General features: G+C 39.6%; 1 protein-coding gene across 1 annotated transcript in view; it reads right to left on the bottom strand.

Moving 5' to 3' along the window:
- Window positions 1-20658, bottom strand: part of LOC308104227 (uncharacterized protein) — a 34972-nt gene that overhangs the window by 7145 nt on the left and 7169 nt on the right. The window contains exons 2-18 of the mRNA XM_080454588.1: window positions 20249-20284; window positions 19750-20064; window positions 18442-18735; window positions 17759-18076; window positions 16424-16717; window positions 15758-16072; window positions 13968-14261; window positions 13286-13600; window positions 10400-10531; window positions 9305-9436; window positions 7203-7334; window positions 5305-5436; window positions 3424-3555; window positions 2022-2059; window positions 1780-1875; window positions 1467-1620; window positions 338-457 (exon numbers count right to left, since the gene is read on the bottom strand). Coding sequence (XP_080310714.1) covers window positions 338-457; window positions 1467-1620; window positions 1780-1875; window positions 2022-2059; window positions 3424-3555; window positions 5305-5436; window positions 7203-7334; window positions 9305-9436; window positions 10400-10531; window positions 13286-13600; window positions 13968-14261; window positions 15758-16072; window positions 16424-16717; window positions 17759-18076; window positions 18442-18735; window positions 19750-20064; window positions 20249-20284 — 3249 coding nt within the window. The remainder of the gene's footprint in view (window positions 1-337; window positions 458-1466; window positions 1621-1779; window positions 1876-2021; window positions 2060-3423; window positions 3556-5304; window positions 5437-7202; window positions 7335-9304; window positions 9437-10399; window positions 10532-13285; window positions 13601-13967; window positions 14262-15757; window positions 16073-16423; window positions 16718-17758; window positions 18077-18441; window positions 18736-19749; window positions 20065-20248; window positions 20285-20658) is intronic.

Here is a 20658-nt window from a genome sequence, read left to right as displayed (position 1 = left end):
CATTGAGGTTAGACAACACACTCCATATTTGGGCCTAGCTGTATTGGGAACTCCTTATATGGTTATGTCTGAGTCATGGTGACATGAGCGTGACATCAGAGGTCCCCATGCCCGCCCCCGAATGGCCGATTTTAATCTAGGATGGGACTTACCTGTATAAATAAAGGACAAATAAAGAAAAAATCTGACAGAAACAGACGCTGGCCTAACATTATTTTTGTTATTATTTTGTTATATTGTGTTGTTGTGTTAGCTCAGTCTTTGCGGAATTAGCATTTTGCTGCTACCTTTATCAGTAGGAGAGATATAAAGGAGAGGAGAGAAGAGGAGAGTTTACCAGCGTATGTTCCATTCCAAATGAATGTCTGCCAGTCAGTGTCTAGAGTAGCACTGTGACTGCTCAGATGAATTGGTCCAGTGGGCGGAGTCTTTCCCTTCCTCACAGCAAGCTCCGCCTCTATTCAAACACAAAACCCATTTCAGTGAGTCTATGAAACATATGAAATCTCTAGAACACATTATAAATCGTATAAGAGTGTATAACTATAATCATAACACATTATTAAACATGTCATCATGACTTACAGTATAAGGTCAAACATAAATGCATTGTAATCTGCTTATAACACTACGTTTACAGTATAACCAATCATAAGTACACATAATGCAATCATAACACATTATAAAGCCTTTTATAATGACATGAATCAAGAATCATAACGACTTCATAATTACTGCAGTGCTCCCTCACAGACATTTTATTTTGGCCAGGATCAAGTGTATTATGGTTCTCATACTTATAATGCATGATTATAAGTCACTGGATGTGGTCATTTGTTGCTTTAAAGGTAGGGTAAGTGATTTTCTTTGGTTAAAATAAGTGTTAAATAGCTCTATATTCTGATAGTACTCATTGCTATAGAGTGTTTGTTCAGTGAAAGGAGTCTCCTTGTCTCTCCAGCTCTTTATAAAACAGAAAATGTATTCTCAATCAGGACTCAATCAGGATATAGATTAAACAAGTGAAATTGGAAGTGATGACACTAAGAAATGAGCAGGCAAAATTGGAACTGGAACACTATAAAAATGAAGCTTAAAAATGGGTACTTTCTCCTGATTGGCTGAGATTTTGACACCTACCGGAAAATGTATTTTCTGTTTATTAAAGAGCTGGAGAGACGGGGAGACTCCTGTTACTGAACAAACACTATAGCAATGATTACTATCAGAATATAGTGCTTTAACCTTTTAACAAAATACTTTTTGTTTTAACCAAAAAATATCACTTACCCTACCTTTAATTAAAGTGTTAAAGAACAACACAAAACGTTTCTACCTACACCTCCAACAATGTCATTACTTTACATTACCGAATGTTGTGTGCATGCGTGCGTGTGCACCTGTGTGTGTGTGTGTGTGTGTGTGTGTGTGTGTGTGTGTGTGTGTGTGTGTGTGTGTGTGTGTACCTGTCTGGTTTGTCTCTATGTGGGTGTAGTTGTCTTGGAGCTGAGGTCCGATTAGCCTCACAGCATCCTCCACTATCTGAAGCAACCCAGTCACCTTGTCACTGTTGTCGAGGTGAGCGGGGGACTCCAGCAGGTCTTCCACTGCTGTAAACATCTACACAACAGAGGAGAGTTGACAGCATACAAGGTGTGTGTGTATATGTGTGTGTGTGTGTGTGTGTGTGTGTGTGTGTGTGTGTGTGTGTGTGTGTGTGTGTGTGTGTGTGTGTGTGTGTGTGTGTGTGTGTGTGTGTGTGTCATCCATGATTGCTACCTTTAGTAGTACATCTCCATGACTTGGCTTTCCTTCAGACAGGTCAGTGCAGCTGTTCCACATCAGGGACAACATATGAGACAGACCTGATGAAGACTGTAGACAGACAGACAGACAGACAGACAGACAGACAGACAGACAGACAGAAAGACAGAGAGTAAACATGTTTGTTTGTACTTACAGTATGTACGTACGTACATACATACATACATTCATTCATACATACAGTACATATAACTCACCTGTGTACTGTCTGCTTTGAACTGGTCACACTGTACCTCTGCATGGAAGACATTACACTGATCAGAGCTATACAGTAACACATCACTATATGACTATGTAATGACATAGTTGCTCATTGCTATAGAGTGTTTGTTCAGTAACAGGAGTCTCCATGTCTCTCCAGTTCTTTATTAAACAGAACATGCATTTTCAGGTCAGGATACCAATTTGATCCAATCAAGATAGAGATCTCAGTCAGGATACAGATTAAACAAGTTAAATTGGAAGTGATGACACAAAGAAATGAGCAGACACACAATTGGAACTGGAACATAAAACATTAAGCTGATAAATGGGTACTCTCTCCTGATTGGCTGAAATGTTGTCACCTACCTGAACATTTATTTTCTGTTTATTAAAGAACAGGAGAGACTCCTGTTACTGAACCAACACTCTATAGCAATGATTACTATGGGAATAGTGCTTTAACCTTTAAACAAAACATTACATTACAGTCATTTAGCAGACACTTTTATCCAAAGCGACTTACAATAAGTGCATTCAACAGAGGTAGGGAAGGAAACTACTAATCACCAGAAGTCTTAAGTGCATTCTCTTCTAAAACAAGCAACTAAGAGTATACCTGGCTAGCGCTAAGGTAAAAATGCAATATATCAGCTACCTACTTTCTTAAACAGATGAGACAAATAGGAAAATCAAATGAGCAAGAGCTAAAACAAATAAGCGTATCGAATAAACAAGATCCAATAAAACAATAAAACAATACAATTAGCTGCAGCAAGTAAGTGTGTGTGTGTGTGTGTGTGTGTGTGTGTGTGTGTGTGTGTGTGTGTGTGTGTGTGTGTGTGTGTGTGTGTGTGTGTGTGTGTGTGTGTGTGTGTGTGAGAGAGACGGACAGGCACACCTGAATCCCATCACTCACACACATACAGGCACACCCAAGCCTAAACCACACACACGGATTGACGGACGGACGGATGGACAAACAGAAAGGGTGCAAAACATAGTCTCGGCCACACCTTTGATCTGGCGGAGACAAAAAGGAGGGTACCTAGTATAGAGCCCTGGGGGACTCCAGTCAACTAGGTTTTACGTTTTTGGGCGGTGTAGCCGCCCCTATAAGTGGGGTTGGGACACCTCATTAGTATTAGTTTCCTGCACTGTGATTGGCCCATTAGTAGACCCCTAGCTATACTGTGATTGGCTGACTCTATTGGCTGACTCTATTCAGCACTGTGATTGGCTAGCGAGACACATGATGACATTAATAACCTATAAGTAGGATTATGCACTTCCAGAAATCATTTTTTTTGGAAGTGAGCTTCAATCACTATGATGACCACACCGCCCACTTCACACTGGGTGTGATTTTTTAAATCCTAATGGTGTCATGGATCTCACCTGAGCATGGGGTCCTTTCGTTGCCGTAGTTACTGTACCCAGCTGAACAATTGCACCAGTAGCTCCCTTCATGGTTTTCACAAGTCCCCTTCACGCCGCAAATGTCTCCATCTTCCAGACATTCATCTTTATCTGGATGGTGCAGGAGGGAGTGGAGGTAGTGTGTGGTGGGGGTTGGAGACAGAGAACATTACTTGACGTGACTCTTAAAACACAGTTATGGTCTATCATGGCAAAGCACACATTAGACACTCCGACCTTTTGGAGCATTTTCTGCATTTATGTGGGATTTGATTCATGTGAGATAGATTACCTTATAACACTAAACCCTACTGGAGAGGATAGGAAGTAGTGTTATCATGGTCAGGGTCAAATGTTGGTGGGGAGATGGAGAGAGAGTCAGGGTGCAGGAGTGTTAATTTAACTCTGGGGCCCTATCTTCTGCCCGGCACAATGCCCCTTAAAGCCGGGTGCAAGGTGCATTCGGTATCGTCCCTCCGACGCAGTTGTTAAATTACTTAACGCTCTGCGCTATGCGGAAGATATGTTCCTACAATTAACTGCAGCAAGTGTGTGTGTGTGTGTGTGTGTGTGTGTGTGTGTGTGTGTGTGTGTGTGTGTGTGTGTGTGTGTGTGTGTGTGTGTGTGTGTGTGTGTGTGTGTGTGTGTGTGTGTGTGTGTGTGTGTTGTGTGTCAGTTTATTGTGTGCAAAGAGCAGTTGGTTTTTAATGTTTTTTTTGTAATTGTAATGATTTCACTCCATGTCTTATTTGTCATGTTCTTCAAAAGGTGGGTTATCATTCATTCATCATTATATGCTAGCTATGGTTTTCTCTTGCAGTTTTCTTGCAGTTACAGTTGGGTCTAGGGGGTACATGGATTCAAAAATCAGGTAAAGGGGTACATGGATTCAGAAATCAGGTAAAGGGGTTACTGAGCAAAAGACTTGCTCAGAGAGCCACTGAACAGATACTGGGTTAAATGCAAAACAATTATAAACAAAAACATAAGTGCAGTTTGCCAAGAGTGAAAATAAACTTTCCAAAACGGAAATAGAACACTCAAACTTGTATGAGGTAACCAGGGTTGAGAATTTGACTACAGCGTAGGGTGAACATTTGGTGAAAATGGCAGATCTACAAGCTCACAACATGTCACAGCGTGTCACAATGCATGTGTTCGCTGAATATATTTGTAGATATAGAAGGAAAGTAGTAAAAGTGCTCCTTGGAGCACAGGTCTCCGCCAGGTCAGGTAGGTTATTGGGGGCCAGCAATGTTGATGGAATATGAAAACTTGGACAGATCCGTCTTGATCACATGACTATAGAGATAATGTTTACAGATTTGCGTGATGTTTGGACAAAATCTGTAGGAGTAATATCACTGTTACACCCCGGCCTAGGGGAACCTTAAGGCTCAACACAAACAGTGGGACCCCCCTGTTTCAGGGTTTGCAGCCTTTTTATGGGTTTTTATAAAAAATCCAGTGACTTCAGGATGGGCGTTAAGTCAAAACAATAAACCAAAGAAACCTACATAAGAACCTGAACTTCAAATCAAAAGAAACCAAATTACAAATCATTGACCTAATACATGATCAGAATTCGAGAGAAACTTAGATCAAAATAAAGACCACTGCCCCTACGAAACCCAAGGCTGTTAAAATCAACAATAACTCCTAACAAACATTCTACATAGAAGTTCTACTGGTTGGCTGGCAGTCTTGCTGGAAGTGGAGAGAGGAGAGCCCCCAGGAGCTGAGGGAAAGCTGGCCACGCCTGGCAGAGACAAAAAGGAGGGCACCTAGTATAGAGCCCTGGGGGACTCCTGTCAACAAGGGTTTAAGTTTTTTAAATCATAATGGTGTCATGGATCTCACCTGAACATGGGGTCCTTTCGTTGCCATAGTTACTGTACCCAGCTGAACAATTGCACCAGTAGCTCCCTTCATGGTTTTCACAAGTCCCCTTCACGCCACAAATGTCTCCATCTTCCAGACATTCATCTTTATCTGGATGGTGCAGGAGGGAGTGGAGGTAGTGTGTGGTGGGGGTTGGAGACAGAGAACATTACTTGACGTGACTCTTAAAACACAGTTATGGTCTATCATGGTAAAGCACACATTAGACGCTCCGACCTTTTGGAGCATTTGTTGCATTCATGTGGGATTTGATTCATGTGAGATTACCTATAACACTAAACCCTACTGGAGAGGATAGGAAGTAGTGGTATCATGGACAGGGTCAAATGTTGATGGGGAGATGGAGAGAGTCAGGGTGCAGGAGTGTTAAATTAAGTCTGGGGCCCTATCTTCTGCCCGGCCCAATGCCCCTTAAAGCCGGGTGCAAGGTGCATTCGGTATCGTTAAATTTACTTAGCGCTCCTTATTACGCGGAAGATAGGTCCCTAAAATTAGCTGCAGCAAGTGTGTGTGTGTGTGTGTGTATTGTGGGGGAATTCCTGAGTCCGTGAAGAGCATTGCAGCTGGTCTTTAATGTTTTGTTTAGTCATTTTAATTCTTTCACTCCATGTCTTATTTGTAATGTTCTTCAAAAGGTGGGTTATCATTCATTCATCATTATATGCTAGCTATGGTTTTCTCTTGCATTTTTCTTGCAGTTGCAGTTGGGTATAGGGGGTACATGGATTCAGAAATCAGGTAAAGGGGGTACTGAGCAAAAGACTTGCTCAGAGAACCACTGAACAGATACTGGGTTAAATGCACAAAAAGAATAAACAAAAACATTAGTGCAGTTTGCCAAGAGTGAAAAGAAACACAGTTGCCAAAACGGAAATATAACACTCAAACTTGTATGAGGAAACAGGGTTGAGAATTTAACTACAGTCTAGGGTGAACATTTGGTGAAATAGCAGATCTACAAGCTCACAACATGTCACAACGTGTCACAATGCATGTGTTCGCTGAAGATATTTGTAGATATAGAGGGATTCGAGGGAACCTAGAAAAAGTGCACCTTGTCTCCGCCAGGTCAGGTAGGTTCTTAGGGGCCAGCAATGTTGATGGAATATGAAAACTTGGAGAGATCCGTCTTGATCACATGACTATAGAGATAATGTGTACAGATTTGCGAGACACAATCTGTAGGAGTAATATCACTGTTACACACCGGCCTAAGGGAACCTTAAGGCGCAACACAAAAAGTGGGACCCCCCTGTTTCCAGCTCCAAAGAACCACCAGTAACAAGGGTTTGCAGCCTTTTTATAGTTTTTTTTATAAAACAGCCAGTGACTTCTGGATGGGAATTAAGTCAAAACAATAAACCTAAGAAACCTACATAAGAACCTGAACTTCAAATCAAAACCCAAGGCTGTTAAAATAACTCCTAACAAACATTCTACATAGAAGTTCTACTGGTTGGCTGGCAGTCTTGCTGGAAGTGGAGAGAGGAGAGCCCACAGGAGCTGAGGGAAAGCCAGCCTTTTACACTTTCTTCCAGAAGGCTGGAACCAATCAGCTCCCTCCAGATACCTGCAAACTCACTCATTCAATCAGACAGAAAGACAGACAGAAAGACAGACAGACAGACAGACAGGCATACCTGAATCCTATCACTCACACACATACAGGCACACCCAAGCCTATTCGACACACACAGGCAGACGGACGGACAGACCGAAATGGTGCAAAACATAGTCTCGGCCACGCCTTTGGCCTGGCGGAGACAAAAAAGAGGGTACCTAGTATAGAGCCCTGGAAGACTCCAGTCAACAAGGGTTTAAGTTTTTTAAAATCCTAATGGTGTCATGGATCTCACCTGAGCATGGGGTCCTTTCGTTGCCGTAGTTACTGTACCCAGCTGAACAATTGCACCAGTAGCTCCCTTCATGGTTTTCACAAGTCCCCTTCACGCCACAAATGTCTCCATCTTCTAGACATTCATCTTTATCTGGATGGTGCAGGAGGGAGTGGAGGTAGTGTGTGGTGGGGGTTGGAGACAGAGAACATTACTTGAGGTGACTCTTAACCCTTCCATTGTGTTCGGGTCATTTTTGACCCATTGTCAAGTTTAAATAGGTAAAAAGTACCCTTTATATTTTATTTCATTATTGGAACAAGGCTTCACATATCCTCAGAAACAGCTATTTTAACGCAACAAAATGAATTACCACCATTTTAGTTCATTCTGATGGTCTCTATAAAATAAAGTCTCTGTGGTGTTAAGGGTCAAATATGACCCGGCAGAGAAGTGTGGCTCAATTCCCCCCAAATAATCAGTATTGCAATGTTTACATGTTTGAGAGTGAGAGAAACTTGTCCTCAATTTGCATTTGCTATTAGGAGTAAAATAAAGTTTGGGTTTATGAAAAATAAATGACTTTTTACCTTCTATGGTATATGGGTACATTTTGACCCTTAACTCCACAGATGTCACTATTTTTTTTACAATATTGAATTGTAGATTTAATTGATTATAAAGCATAATCGATCATCAATTTTAATTAAAAAGAATAATCGATTTAATAAAAAATATCTATATCTCTGTAGCCTACATCATCCTCAGACGAGCCCTCCATCTGTGTCTCCAGTCATCTTCATTCTCCATACAGTACATCTGTCCAGTTTGTTTGTGCTTTTTACACCACCATCTTTCTTTAATTAGCACATCCATGTATGTGGTGTGGGACGTTCTTTTGATCAATGACCATTAATCACATGGAGCCCCGCCTCATTTACAATGTTTTACTCTGCAATCGACTCGTCTTATTTCTTAGACTTCTTATCAAACTACTTTCAGACCTTCATTAATCATTACTGTGAATACAGTGTCACAGTATGACAGAGGTGTTTACAGTGGTTCCTCAAGGTGTTAAACAGTGAAGGAAAGGTTCATTACCTTGTTTAAAGGGACTACACCATGAATTTTAACTTTTCTTCTTTTGTGTGTGTTTTTGGTCTCCCCTACCTCTCTTCTATCCCAAAAAATACCCCAGTTTGAACACTCAGGCTTTCACAGCATATCTGAGGTTTTCTGTAAATTGGTCTCAAAACAGGCCAAACTGATTTGCCCCCTGACGTGACGTCACGTCCTTAAAACAAAACAAAATGTCTTTAGCGTAGTGATATTAATCTTTAACTAGAAACAATTTAGTGTATGGGGTGTGTAGTGGGATAGCTTAGCAAGATTATCGAAACGAAGCGGATAAAAGCGCCAATTCTTTAATGAAGCTTCTTTAGGACCTACTGATGGATTCTAGCCTTGGGTACCAAACTTTATTTTGAAAAGTATCCATACAGAGCAACGGTCAGTGCCGTTGCTGTTGAAAAACACATTGAAAAGTGTCAGAAATGCAAAGGTTCAAGGAAAGGTTTACATGACTTGAGCTGAAAATATGTTTTCAGGGTCCAGAAGTGGCTAGAAAAATGGAGCAGTATAATTTAACCCATTCAATCCGGCAACGCGTCTGTGTCACTTTAAGATTCCTTTGGCTATTCAAAAATAGCAGATATACAAGCTCATAGCGCGGCACCGAGTGCCGCGCTACGAGCTTGTAGATCTGCTATTTTAGAAAAATCGTGAATATGTTTGCCAATCTTTGAATACATTTTTTTTAATATATATTTATTTACTCAAATCTTTGCTACTGGGGGGTCCCTGGAACAACATATTTTGAGGTGGGGGTCCGCGGCCAAATACATATCATTTTGTGGTTCTTGACATGAAAACTACTGATATTATAGCAACAAGCACGTTTTTTCTTAGAATTTTTGTTAGGATTTAGAAGATAATTGTAGAATCCCCCAGAAGCAAAGATTTGAGTTAAAAATGTTTGCTTTAAAAATATATACCTAGTATAGAGCCCTGGGGGACTCCAGTCAACACAGTTTTTAAAATCCTAATGGTGTCATGGATCTCACCTGAGCATGGGGTCCTTTCGTTGCCGTAGTTACTGTACCCAGCTGAACAATTGCACCAGTAGCTCCCTTCATGGTTTTCACAAGTCCCCTTCACGCCACAAATGTCTCCATCTTCCAGACATTCATCTTTATCTGGATGGTGCAGGAGGGAGTGGAGGTAGTGTGTGGTGGGGGTTGGAGACAGAGAACATTACTTGACGTGACAACGTGTCACAATGCATGTGTTCGCTGAAGATATTTGTAGATATAGAGGGATTCGAGGGAACCTAGAAAAAGTGCATCTTGTCTCCGCCAGGTCAGGTAGGTTCTTAGGGGCCAGCAATGTTGATGGAATATGAAAACTTGGACAGATCCGTCTTTATCACATGACTATAGAGATAATGTGTACAGATTTGCGAGATGTTTGGACAAAATCTGTAGGAGTAATATCACTGTTACACCCCGGTCTAGGGGAACCTTAAGGCGCAACACAAAAAGTGGGACCCCCCTGTGTCCAGCTCCAAAGAACCACCAGTAACAAGGGTTTGCAGCCTTTTTATAGTTTTTTTTATAAAACAGCCAGTGACTTCTGGATGGGAATTAAGTCAAAACAATAAACCTAAGAAACCTACATAAGAACCTGAACTTCAAATCAAAACCCAAGGCTGTTAAAATAACTCCTAACAAACATTCTACATAGAAATTCTACTGGTTGGCTGGCAGTCTTGCTGGAAGTGGAGAGAGGAGAGCCCACAGGAGCTGAGGGAAAGCCAGCCTTTTACACTTTCCTCCAGAAGGCTGGAACCAATCAGCTCCCTCCAGATACCTGCAAACTCAGTCACTCACTCATTCAATCAGACAGAAAGACAGACAGAAAGACAGACAGACAGACAGGCATACCTGAATCCTATCACTCACACACATACAGGCACACCCAAGCCTATTCCACACACACAGGCAGACGGACGGACAAACAGAAATGGTGCAAAACATAGTCTCGGCCACGCCTTTGGCCTGGCGGAGACAAAAAAGAGGGCACCTAGTATAGAGCCCTGGAAGACTCCAGTCAACAAGGGTTTAAGTTTTTTTAAATCCTAATGGTGTCATGGATCTCACCTGAGCATGGGGTCCTTTCGTTGCCGTAGTTACTGTACCCAGCTGAGCAATTGCACCAGTAGCTCCCTTCATGGTTTTCACAAGTCCCCTTCACGCCACAAATGTCTCCATCTTCCAGACATTCATCTTTATCTGGATGGTGCAGGAGGGAGTGGAGGTAGTGTGTGGTGGGGGTTGGAGACAGAGAACATTACTTGAGGTGACTCTTAACCCTTCCATTGTGTTCGGGTCATTTTTGACCCATTGTCAAGTTTAAATAGGTAAAAAGTACCCTTTATATTTTATTTCATTATTGGAACAAGGCTTCACATATCCTCAGAAAAAGCTATTTTAACAAAATGAATTACCACCATTTTAGTTCATTCTGATGGTCTCTATAAAATAAAGTCTCTGTGGTGTTAAGGGTCAAATATGACCCGGCAGAGAAGTGTGGCTCAATTCCCCCCAAATAATCAGTATTGCAATGTTTACATGTTTGAGAGTGAGAGAAACTTGTCCTCAATTTGCATTTGCTATTAGGAGTAAAATAAAGTTTGGGTTTATGAAAAATAAATGACTTTTTACCTTCTATGGTATATGGGTACATTTTGACCCTTAATTCCACAGATGTCACGATTTTTTTTACAATATTGAAAAAAAATTAAGTTAAAAAACGAAAACTAGTATTTTATTTTTGGAAGTGTGTTCTAATATTAGTCTATTATAGCGAGATAACACCAACAGTGTCAGCAGGTTTCTAACACAATGCAAGGGTTAAAACACAGTCATGGTCTATCATGGTAAAGCTCACATTAGAGACTATGACCTTTTGGATCATTTGCTGCATTCATGTGGGATTTGATTCATGTGAGATAGATTACCTCTAACACTAAACCCTACTGGAGAGGATAGGAAGTAGTGGTATCATGGACAGGGTCAAATGTTGGTGGGGAGATGTAGAGAGAGTCAGGGTGCAGGAGTGTTAATTTAACTCTGGGGTCCTATCTTCTGCCCGGCGCAATGTGGCGCAATGCCCCTTAAAGCCGGGTGAAAGGTGCATTCGGTATCGTCCCCCCGACGCAATTGTTAAATTTACTTAACGCTCGGCGCTACGCGGAAGATAGGTCCCTAAGGACTATGTGGGAAGATAAGCAGAAAATGTTTTTGTTTGTAACTCACTAGCCTCGATCTCCAGGCTTTTATTTTTTATTTTTGCTCAAAAATAAAAGCCTGGACCAGCGTGTTGACGTTTCTGTAATAGGAAGCGTTTCATTTCCCCAACCAACCAGAGTGCAGTGGGCGTCGCTCCAAATGTTGTGACGTCAGGGCTCTCAATGCTGCACATTGGAGAGGAGGGGCGCGGGGCGGGGGCTGACGGACAGATTGATGAACCAATGGGATCCGACAGACTTTTTCTCCAGAGATTTTGAACCCGCCCCTCTATGCCAGATATGAGACACGCTAGAGCAGTCTAGTAACTCACCGATGCAGCCTTTATGGGTGGAATTGAGGTGCAGGTTGGTGTATCCTGACTCACAGGTGCAGGTGTAATTACGAGGCAGGTTAGTACAGTAGGCATTAGGACCACATATGTCCTTTAAAGGTGTCATGACATTCATTTTCACTTTTTTTATTTTCAATGTTTTTTTTGGGGTTTTATGACCTCAATTACACCCAAAAAACCTGAACTTAGAACATTCAGTGGATTTTCTGTGGTCTGGGGTTTTCTGAATAATTAGGCTGAAAAGTAATCTGAGCTTGGCCCTTCGACAGTGAGGTCACAGTCGATTAATCCCGCCCACTCTCCTCATCGCCCCTCCCCTCCCCTATCCTTTCCTTTGGGGGGGGCGGAGCAGAGGCGATGATTGACAGGCAAAATCCCTCACCAGCGACACCCGCAGGCAAAGATTTCTTTTTTCATTGCAGTTGAAAAGGCTTTAGAAATGTGAGAGAAAAACACCTGCCATGGATCACTGGAATGGAATTTTCACTTAAAACTTTTTGTACACTTTTGAAGGACCAAGACAAAGACTTTGAATGTGGTGTAAAAGTGAATGTCATTAAACCTTTAAGCACTCTGAGAGAGAGAGAGAGAGAGAGAGAGAGAGAGAGGGAGAGAGAGAGAGAGAGAGGGAGAGGGAGAGGGAGAGGGAGGGAGAGAGAGAGAGAGAGAGTAATGATTTCTTCATACTGATTCCTATTCCTAAAAACAGAATACATAACTAGATAGTCCCTCTACAGAGTGCGTTCATTCTTCCAATGAGATCGGATGTGTTTTGAAAAATCATTTTGGAAAGTATTTTACATAAACTGTGATCCTAGGGAATAATACATTAATGTCATCAACAGTGGTGTGAAGTAACTAAGTATATTTACTTAAGTACAATTTTGCGGAATTTGTACTTAACTTGAGTATTTCCAATTTCCAATACTTACTTCTACTCCACTACATCTCAGAGGCAAATATTGTACTTTTACTCCACTACAATTGTTTGAAAAGTTACTAGTTACTTAGATATAAATTGTGATGTTATGAAACATACATGAACCACTTTAGCCCTATTTTATACCTAGGCTATTTGAAAATAGCAGATCTACAATCTCACAACGCGTTGCGAATCGCGATGCGACGCTTTGTGAGCTTGTAGATCTGCTATTTTCAAACATTTTAGTACTTTTACTTTTGGCACTTTAAGTACATTTTGATGCCAATACTTTTGTACTTTTACTCAAGTACATTTGGACTCTGGACTTGTACTTGTAACAGAGTATTTCTATAGTACTTGTACTTAAGTAAAAAAAAAATTGTACTTTTCCCACCGCTGGTCGACAAGTGAATCACATGAAACATAAACAGAAGTGAACAACATAAATAATCCATGACAGACAATAAAACATGGAGCTTACTTGAACAGATCACACCAGCATCCGAAGCATGGGAGCAGCTAATAACTCCATATCCATAGTGACCGCAGGCACCAAGGAACCTCTCATGGCCCAAACACTGCATACGATTCAACCAGATTTCACCAAGGCCTTCACCAAAGAACGCCCCCGTTTTGGCTGTCAGAGCTGTTCCACAGCCCACCTGTCTACACACTACTTGAGCATCATTGAGATCCCAGAGAACATCACATATTGTTCCCCACTGGCCTTCATGATAAACCTCCACTCTACCAGAGCATCCATCAGGACCATTCACAAGTTTTACCTGTGGAGAACCTGAGGATAGAAATATAAAGTTAACAGATATTACTACATGAAATATAATAATAAGAACAATAATAATAATAATTACTATTATTATTATTACCACCCTTAATAATAGTAATAATAATAATAATATAACGACAATAATAATAATAATAACGACAATACATGTTGTAATGCTAAAAGACATATTATAATAATCATAATAATAATAATAATAATTATTATTATTATTATTATTACTACATTTATTATTATTATGATGTACTGTTTATGCTTTAATTTACAACTGATTACCACAGTAACCTTCCTACATAAAAGCTGTATGTGTATAAAAGGCACAGAAGGCCCAACAGATGTAATGATTATCTAAACATACCTGTACACTCCAGAGCAACATTGTCACATGCTGCAGGGTGGGTCTGAAGTGAGCAGTCTGCGATAGAGGTCTCTTTACCCAAACACCTGCTTGTAAACCCTCTCAGCCCTTTGCTTTCACCAAAGTAAGGTTTTACTTGGGGACTGACTGGATCTCCACATTCTAGCTCTCTACACGTCAACACAGCCTTGCTTGAGCTCCAGTCATTACTACACAGTTTCACCCACTCATCGTTGTGGAAGACTTCCGCTCGACCAGAGCAGCGGTCGGTGCCGTTGACCAGCCTGGCTTTGTCTGGAAATCAGTAAAAAAAATTAAAAGTGTCAGAAATGCAAAGGTTCAAGGAAAGGTTTACATGACTTACTTGAGCTGAAAATATATTTTCAGGGTCCAGTAGTGGCTAGAAAAATGGAGCAGTATAATTTAACCCATTCAATCTGGCAACGAGTCTGTGTCACTTTAAGATTCCTTTGGCTATTCAAAAATAGCAGATATACAAGCTCATAGCGCGGCACCGAGTGCCGCGTTATGAGCTTGTAGATCTGCTATTTTAGAAAAATCGTGAATATATTTGCTAATCTTTGAATACATTGTTTTAAAATAAAATATTTTACTGAAATCTTTGCTTCTGGGGGGTCCCTGGAACAACATATTTTGAGATGGAGGTCCGCGGCCAAATACATATCATTTTGTGGTCCTTGACATGAAAACCACTGATATTATAACAACAAGTTTTTTCTTAGATTTTTTGTTAGGATTTAGAAGACAATTGTAGAATCCCCCAGAAGCAAAGATTTGAGTTAAAAAATGTCGCTTTAAAAATATATATTCAAAGATTTGCAAAAAAATCCCATTATTGTTCAAAAATATAGAAGATACTGTATACAAGCTCATAGCGCGGCCGCGCTTTGAGCTTGTATATCTGCTGTTTTTCGAGTGACTCGAGTGAGTGACTCGAGTGAATGACTTCATGATGAAGTGTACTTTGCTTTGAAAACGGTTGAGACTGAAACTCCAACAGCAAACTGGTTACTGTGTGTAGAATAATATCATTCATTAACTCTAGTGGTGGAAAAAGTTCTCAAAATGTTTTACTGAAGTAAAAGTATCAATACTGCAATGTAAAAGTACTCTGTTACAAGTAAAAGTCCAGAATTCAAAATTTACTTGAGTAAAAGTACAAAAGTATTGGTATGAAAAGGTACTTAAAGTAACAAAAGTAAAAGTACTAAAATGTTTGAAAATATCAGATCTACAAGCTCAAAACGCGTCGCCATGCGATGCTTTGTGAGCTTCTAGATCTGCTATTTTCAAATAGCTTAGGTATAAAATAGGGCTAAAGTGGTTAATGTATGTTTTATAATGTAATCATTTATATCTGCAAAGTAACTAGTAACTAAAGTTTTCAAGTAATTGTAGTGGAGTAAAAGTACAACATTTTCCTCTGAGATGGAGTGGAGTAGAAGTAAAAATAAAAAAAATACCTCAAAATTGTACTTAAGTACAGTGAGTAAATGTACTTACTTTACACCACTGATTAATTCCTGTTCAAATTGACCAATTGAGTGTCTAAAAGTTAGGATATAGTACTCCAAAAGCCTCTATGATGGTTTAATACCAAGTCATCCAAAGAGATCTGATGTCTTTTGAAAACATATTTTGACAATATGTCTCAGATAAACTGTAATCCAAGTGGATAACTGGTTAATTCATCAAGTGAATTACATGAAACATAAACAGAAGTGAACAACATAAATAATCCATTTTAGACAATAAAACATGGAGCTTACTTGAACAGATCACACCAGCATCTTGAGCATGGGGGCAGAGAAGAACTCCATATCCATAGTGACTGCAGGCATCAAGGAACCTCTCATGACCCAAACACTTCATACCAGCCAACCAGACTTTACCAAGGCCTTCACCAAAGAACGCCCCCGTTTTGGCTGTCAGAGCTGTTCCACAGCCCACCTGTCTACACACTACTTGAGCATCATTGAGATCCCAGAGATAATCACATATTGTTCCCCACTGGCCTTCATGATAAACCTCCACTCTACCAGAGCATCCATCAGGACCATTCACAAGTTTTACCTGCGGAGAACCTGAGGACAGAAATATAAAGTTAAGAGATATTACAACATGGAATGTACAATAATAATAATACTACTAATAATAATAATTACTATTATTAGTATTACCACCCTTAATAATAGTAATAATAATATAACGACAATAATAATAATAATAACGATAATACATGTTGTAATGCTAAAATAAATATAATAATAATTATTATTATTATTATTACATTTATTATTATTATGATGTACTGTTTATGCTTTAATTTACAAATTTACAAATGATTACCACAGTAACCTTCCTACATAAAAGCTGTATGTGTATAAAAGGCACAGAAGGCCCAACAGATAGATGTAATGATAATAAAAACCTACCTGTACACTCCAGAGCAACATTGTCACATGCTGCAGGGTGGGTCTGAAGTGAGCAGTCTGTGATAGAGGTCTCATTACCCAAACACCTGCTTGTAAACCCTCTCAGCCCTTTGCTTTCACCAAAGTAAGGTTTTACTTGGGGACTGACTGGATCTCCACATTCTAGCTCTCTACACGTCAACACAGCCTTGCTTGAGCTCCAGTCATTACTACACAGTTTCACCCACTCATCGTTGTGGAAGACTTCCGCTCGACCAGAGCAGCGGTCGGTGCCGTTGACCAGCCTGGTTTTGTCTGGAAATCAGTAAAAAACACATTTAAAAGTGTCAGAAATGCAAAGGTTCAAGGAAAGGTTTACATGACTTGAGCTGAAAATATGTTTTCAGGGTCCAGTAGTGGCTAGAAAAATGGAGCAGTATAATTTAACCCATTCAATCCGGCAACGCGTCTGTGTCACTTTAAGATTCCTTTGGCTATTCAAAAATAGCAGATCTACAAGCTCATAGCGCGGCACCGAGTGCCGCGCTATGAGCTTGTAGATCTGCTATTTTAGAAAAATCGTGAATATGTTTGCCAAATTAGGTTTTTTTTTTTTACTCAAATCTTTGCTTCTGGGGGGTCCCTGGAACAACATATTTTGAGATGGGGGTCCGCGGCCAAATACATATCATTTTGTGGTCCTTGACGTGAAAACCACTGATATTATAGCAACAACAAGTTTTTTCTTAGAATTTTTGTTAGGATTTAGAAGACAATTTTAGAATCCCCCAGAAGCAAAGATTTGAGTTAAAAAATGTTTGCTTTAAAAAAATATATATATATATATTCAAAGATTTGCAAGAAATCCCATGATAAAAAAAAAAATAGCAGATATACAAGCTCATAGCGCGGCACCGAGTGCCGCGCTATGAGCTTGTATATCTGCTATTTTTGAATAGCCCAAAGGAATACAAAAATGACACTCCCGGTCTGAATGGGTTAACAGCACATGACTTCATGATGAAGTGTACTTTGCTTTGAAAACGGTTGAGACTGAAACTCCAACAGCAAACTGGTTACTGTGTGTAGAATAATATCATTCATTAATTCTTGTTCAAATTGACCAATCGAGTGTCTAAAAGTTAGGATATAGTACTCCAAAAGCCTCTATGTTGGTTTAATACCTAGTCATCCAAAGAGATCTGATGTCTTTTGAAAACATATTTTGACAATTTATCTCAGATAAACTGTAATCCAAGGGGATAACTCGTTAATTCATCAAGTGAATTACATGAAACATAAACAGAAGTGAACAACATAAATAATCCATGGCAGACAATAAAACATGGAGCTTACTTGAACAGATCACACCAGCATCATCAGCATGGGAGCAGTAAGTAGCAACTCCATATCCATAGTGACTGCAGGCATCAAGGAACCTCTCATGGCCCAAACACTTCATACCACTCAACCAGACTCTACCAAGGCCTTCACCAAAGAACGCCCCCGTTTTGGCTGTCAGAGCTGTTCCACAGCCCACCTGTCTACACACTACTTGAGCATCATTGAGATCCCAGAGATAATCACATATTGTTCCCCACTGGCCTTCATGATAAACCTCCACTCTACCAGAGCATCCATCAGGACCATTCACAAGTTTTACCTGTAGAGAACCTGAGGACAGAAATATAAAGTTAAGAGATATTACAACATGGAATGTACAATAATAATAATACTACTAATAATAATAATTACTATTATTAGTATTACCACCCTTAATAATAGTAATAATAATAATAATAATATAACGACAATAATAATAATAACGATAATACATGTTGTAATGCTAAAATAAATATGATAATAATAATAATAATAATAATTATTATTATTATTACATTTATTATTATTATGATGTACTGTTTATGCTTTAATTTACAAATTTACAAATGATTACCACAGTAACCTTCCTACATAAAAGCTGTATGTGTATTAAAGGCACAGAAGGCCCAACATATGTAATGATTATCTAAACATACCTGTACACTTCAGAGCAACATTGTCACATGCTGCAGGGTGGGTCTGAAGTGAGCAGTGTGCGATAGAGGTCTCATTACCCAAACACCTACTTGTAAACCCTCTCAGCCCTTTGCTTTCACCAAAGTAAGGTTTTACTTGGGGACTGACTGGATCTCCACAGTCTAGCTCTCTACACGTCAACACAGCCTTGCTTGAGCTCCAGTCATTACTACACAGTTTCACCCACTCATCGTTGTGGAAGACTTCCGCTCGACCAGAGCAACGGTCGGTGCCGTTGACCAGCCTGGCTTTGTCTGGAAATCAGTAAAAAACACATTTAAAAGTGTCAAAAATGCAAAGGTTCAAGGAAAGGTTTACATGACTTGAGCTGAAAATATGTTTTCAGGGTCCAGAAGTGGCTAGAAAAAATGGAGCAGTATAATTTAACCCATTCAATCCGGCAACGCGTCTGTGTCACTTTAAGATTCCTTTGCCTATTCAAAAATAGCAGATCTACAAGCTCATAGCGCGGCACAGAGTGCAGCGCTATGAGCTTGTAGATCTGCTATTTTAGAAACAATAATGTGAATATGTTTGAATAAAAAAAAATTTTAATTTATTTTTTTACTCAAATCATTGCTTCTGGGGGTCCCTGGAACAACATATTTTGAGATGGGGGTCCACGGCCAAATACATATCATTTTGTGATCCTTGACGTGAAAACCACTGATATTATAGCAACAAGTTTTTTTTTGTTAGGATTTAAAAGACAATTGTCGAATCCCCCAGAAGCTACGATTTATGTCAAAAAATTTCGCTTTAAAAAAATATATATTGAAACATTTGCAAAAAAAAAATAGCAGATATACAAGCTCATAGCGCGGCACTCGGTGCCGCGCTATGAGCTTGTATATCTGCTGTTTTTGAATAGCCCAAAGAAATCAAAAAATGTCACTCCCGGTCTGAATGGGTTAACAGCACATGACTTCATGATGAAGTGTACTTTGCTTTGAAAACGGTTGAGACTGAAACTCCAACAGCAAACTGGTTACTGTGTGTAGAATAATATCATTCATTAACTCCTGTTCAAATTGACCAATTGAGTGTCTAAAAGTTAGGATATAGTACTCCAAAAGCCTCTATGATGGTTTAATACCTAGTCATCCAAAGAGATCTGATGTCTTTTGAAAACATATTTTGACAATTTATCTCAGATAAACTGTAATCCAAGTGGATAACTTGTTAATTCATCAAGTGAATTACATGAAACATAAACAGAAGTGACCAACATAAATAATCCATTTTAGACAATAAAACATTGAGCTTACTTGAACAGATCACACCAGCATCTTGAGCATGGGGATAGAGACGAACTCCATATCCACTGTGACTGCAGGCATCAAGGAACCTCTCATGGCCCAAACACGTCATACCACCCAACCAGACTTTATCAACGCCTTCACCAAAGAACGCCTTCCCTTTAGCTGTCAGAGCTGTTCCACAGCCCACCTGTCTACACACTACTTGAGCATCATTGAGATCCCAGTATTCATCACATATTGTTCCCCACTGGCCTTCATGATAAACCTCCACTCTACCAGAGCATCCATCAGGACCATTCACAAGTTTTACCTGTAGAGAACCTGAGGACAGAAATATAAAGTTAAAACATATTATAACATGATATATGCAACAACAACAACAACAACAACTATTATTATGTACTGTTAATGCTTTCATTTACACATGTTTACCACAGTAACATTTCTAAAGAAAAGCTTCATGTGTATAAAAGGCACAGAAGGCCCAACAGATAAAACATAGTACCTGTACAGTCACATCTTTTCAGCACACACAGTAACCCTGTGGAATAAGACAAGACTTTATTAATCTGTGATGTCTTTCACACCACATGACAAGCAGTCACAGTGCAGTATGTCCACACATTCTAATCACAAAGTGATGTTAAGAACCGCTAATGTTATAATATCTGAAGCCCACCACCTCTTTATTCTACACCACCATTTTACTCTTTCTGCTTTATTTCTACTTCTTTTCATTTTAATTTAATGTCAATGTCCTTTTATAATGTGTTATAATAACAATAATATACAATAATATGCAAAAACATCATATAAACCAGTAGTAATCAAAAATAAAAATATATACAGTAAACAGTTGGGGGGGGGGGGGGTCATTTCTGGTGATAAGCTTAGACTTTTTACAGGGTCCAGTTA

Source organism: Gymnoscopelus braueri, assembly GCF_963280865.1.
Source record: "Gymnoscopelus braueri genome assembly, chromosome: 17".
Lineage (NCBI taxonomy): Eukaryota > Metazoa > Chordata > Actinopteri > Myctophiformes > Myctophidae > Gymnoscopelus > Gymnoscopelus braueri.
This window is presented reverse-complemented; position numbering and strand designations above follow the sequence as displayed.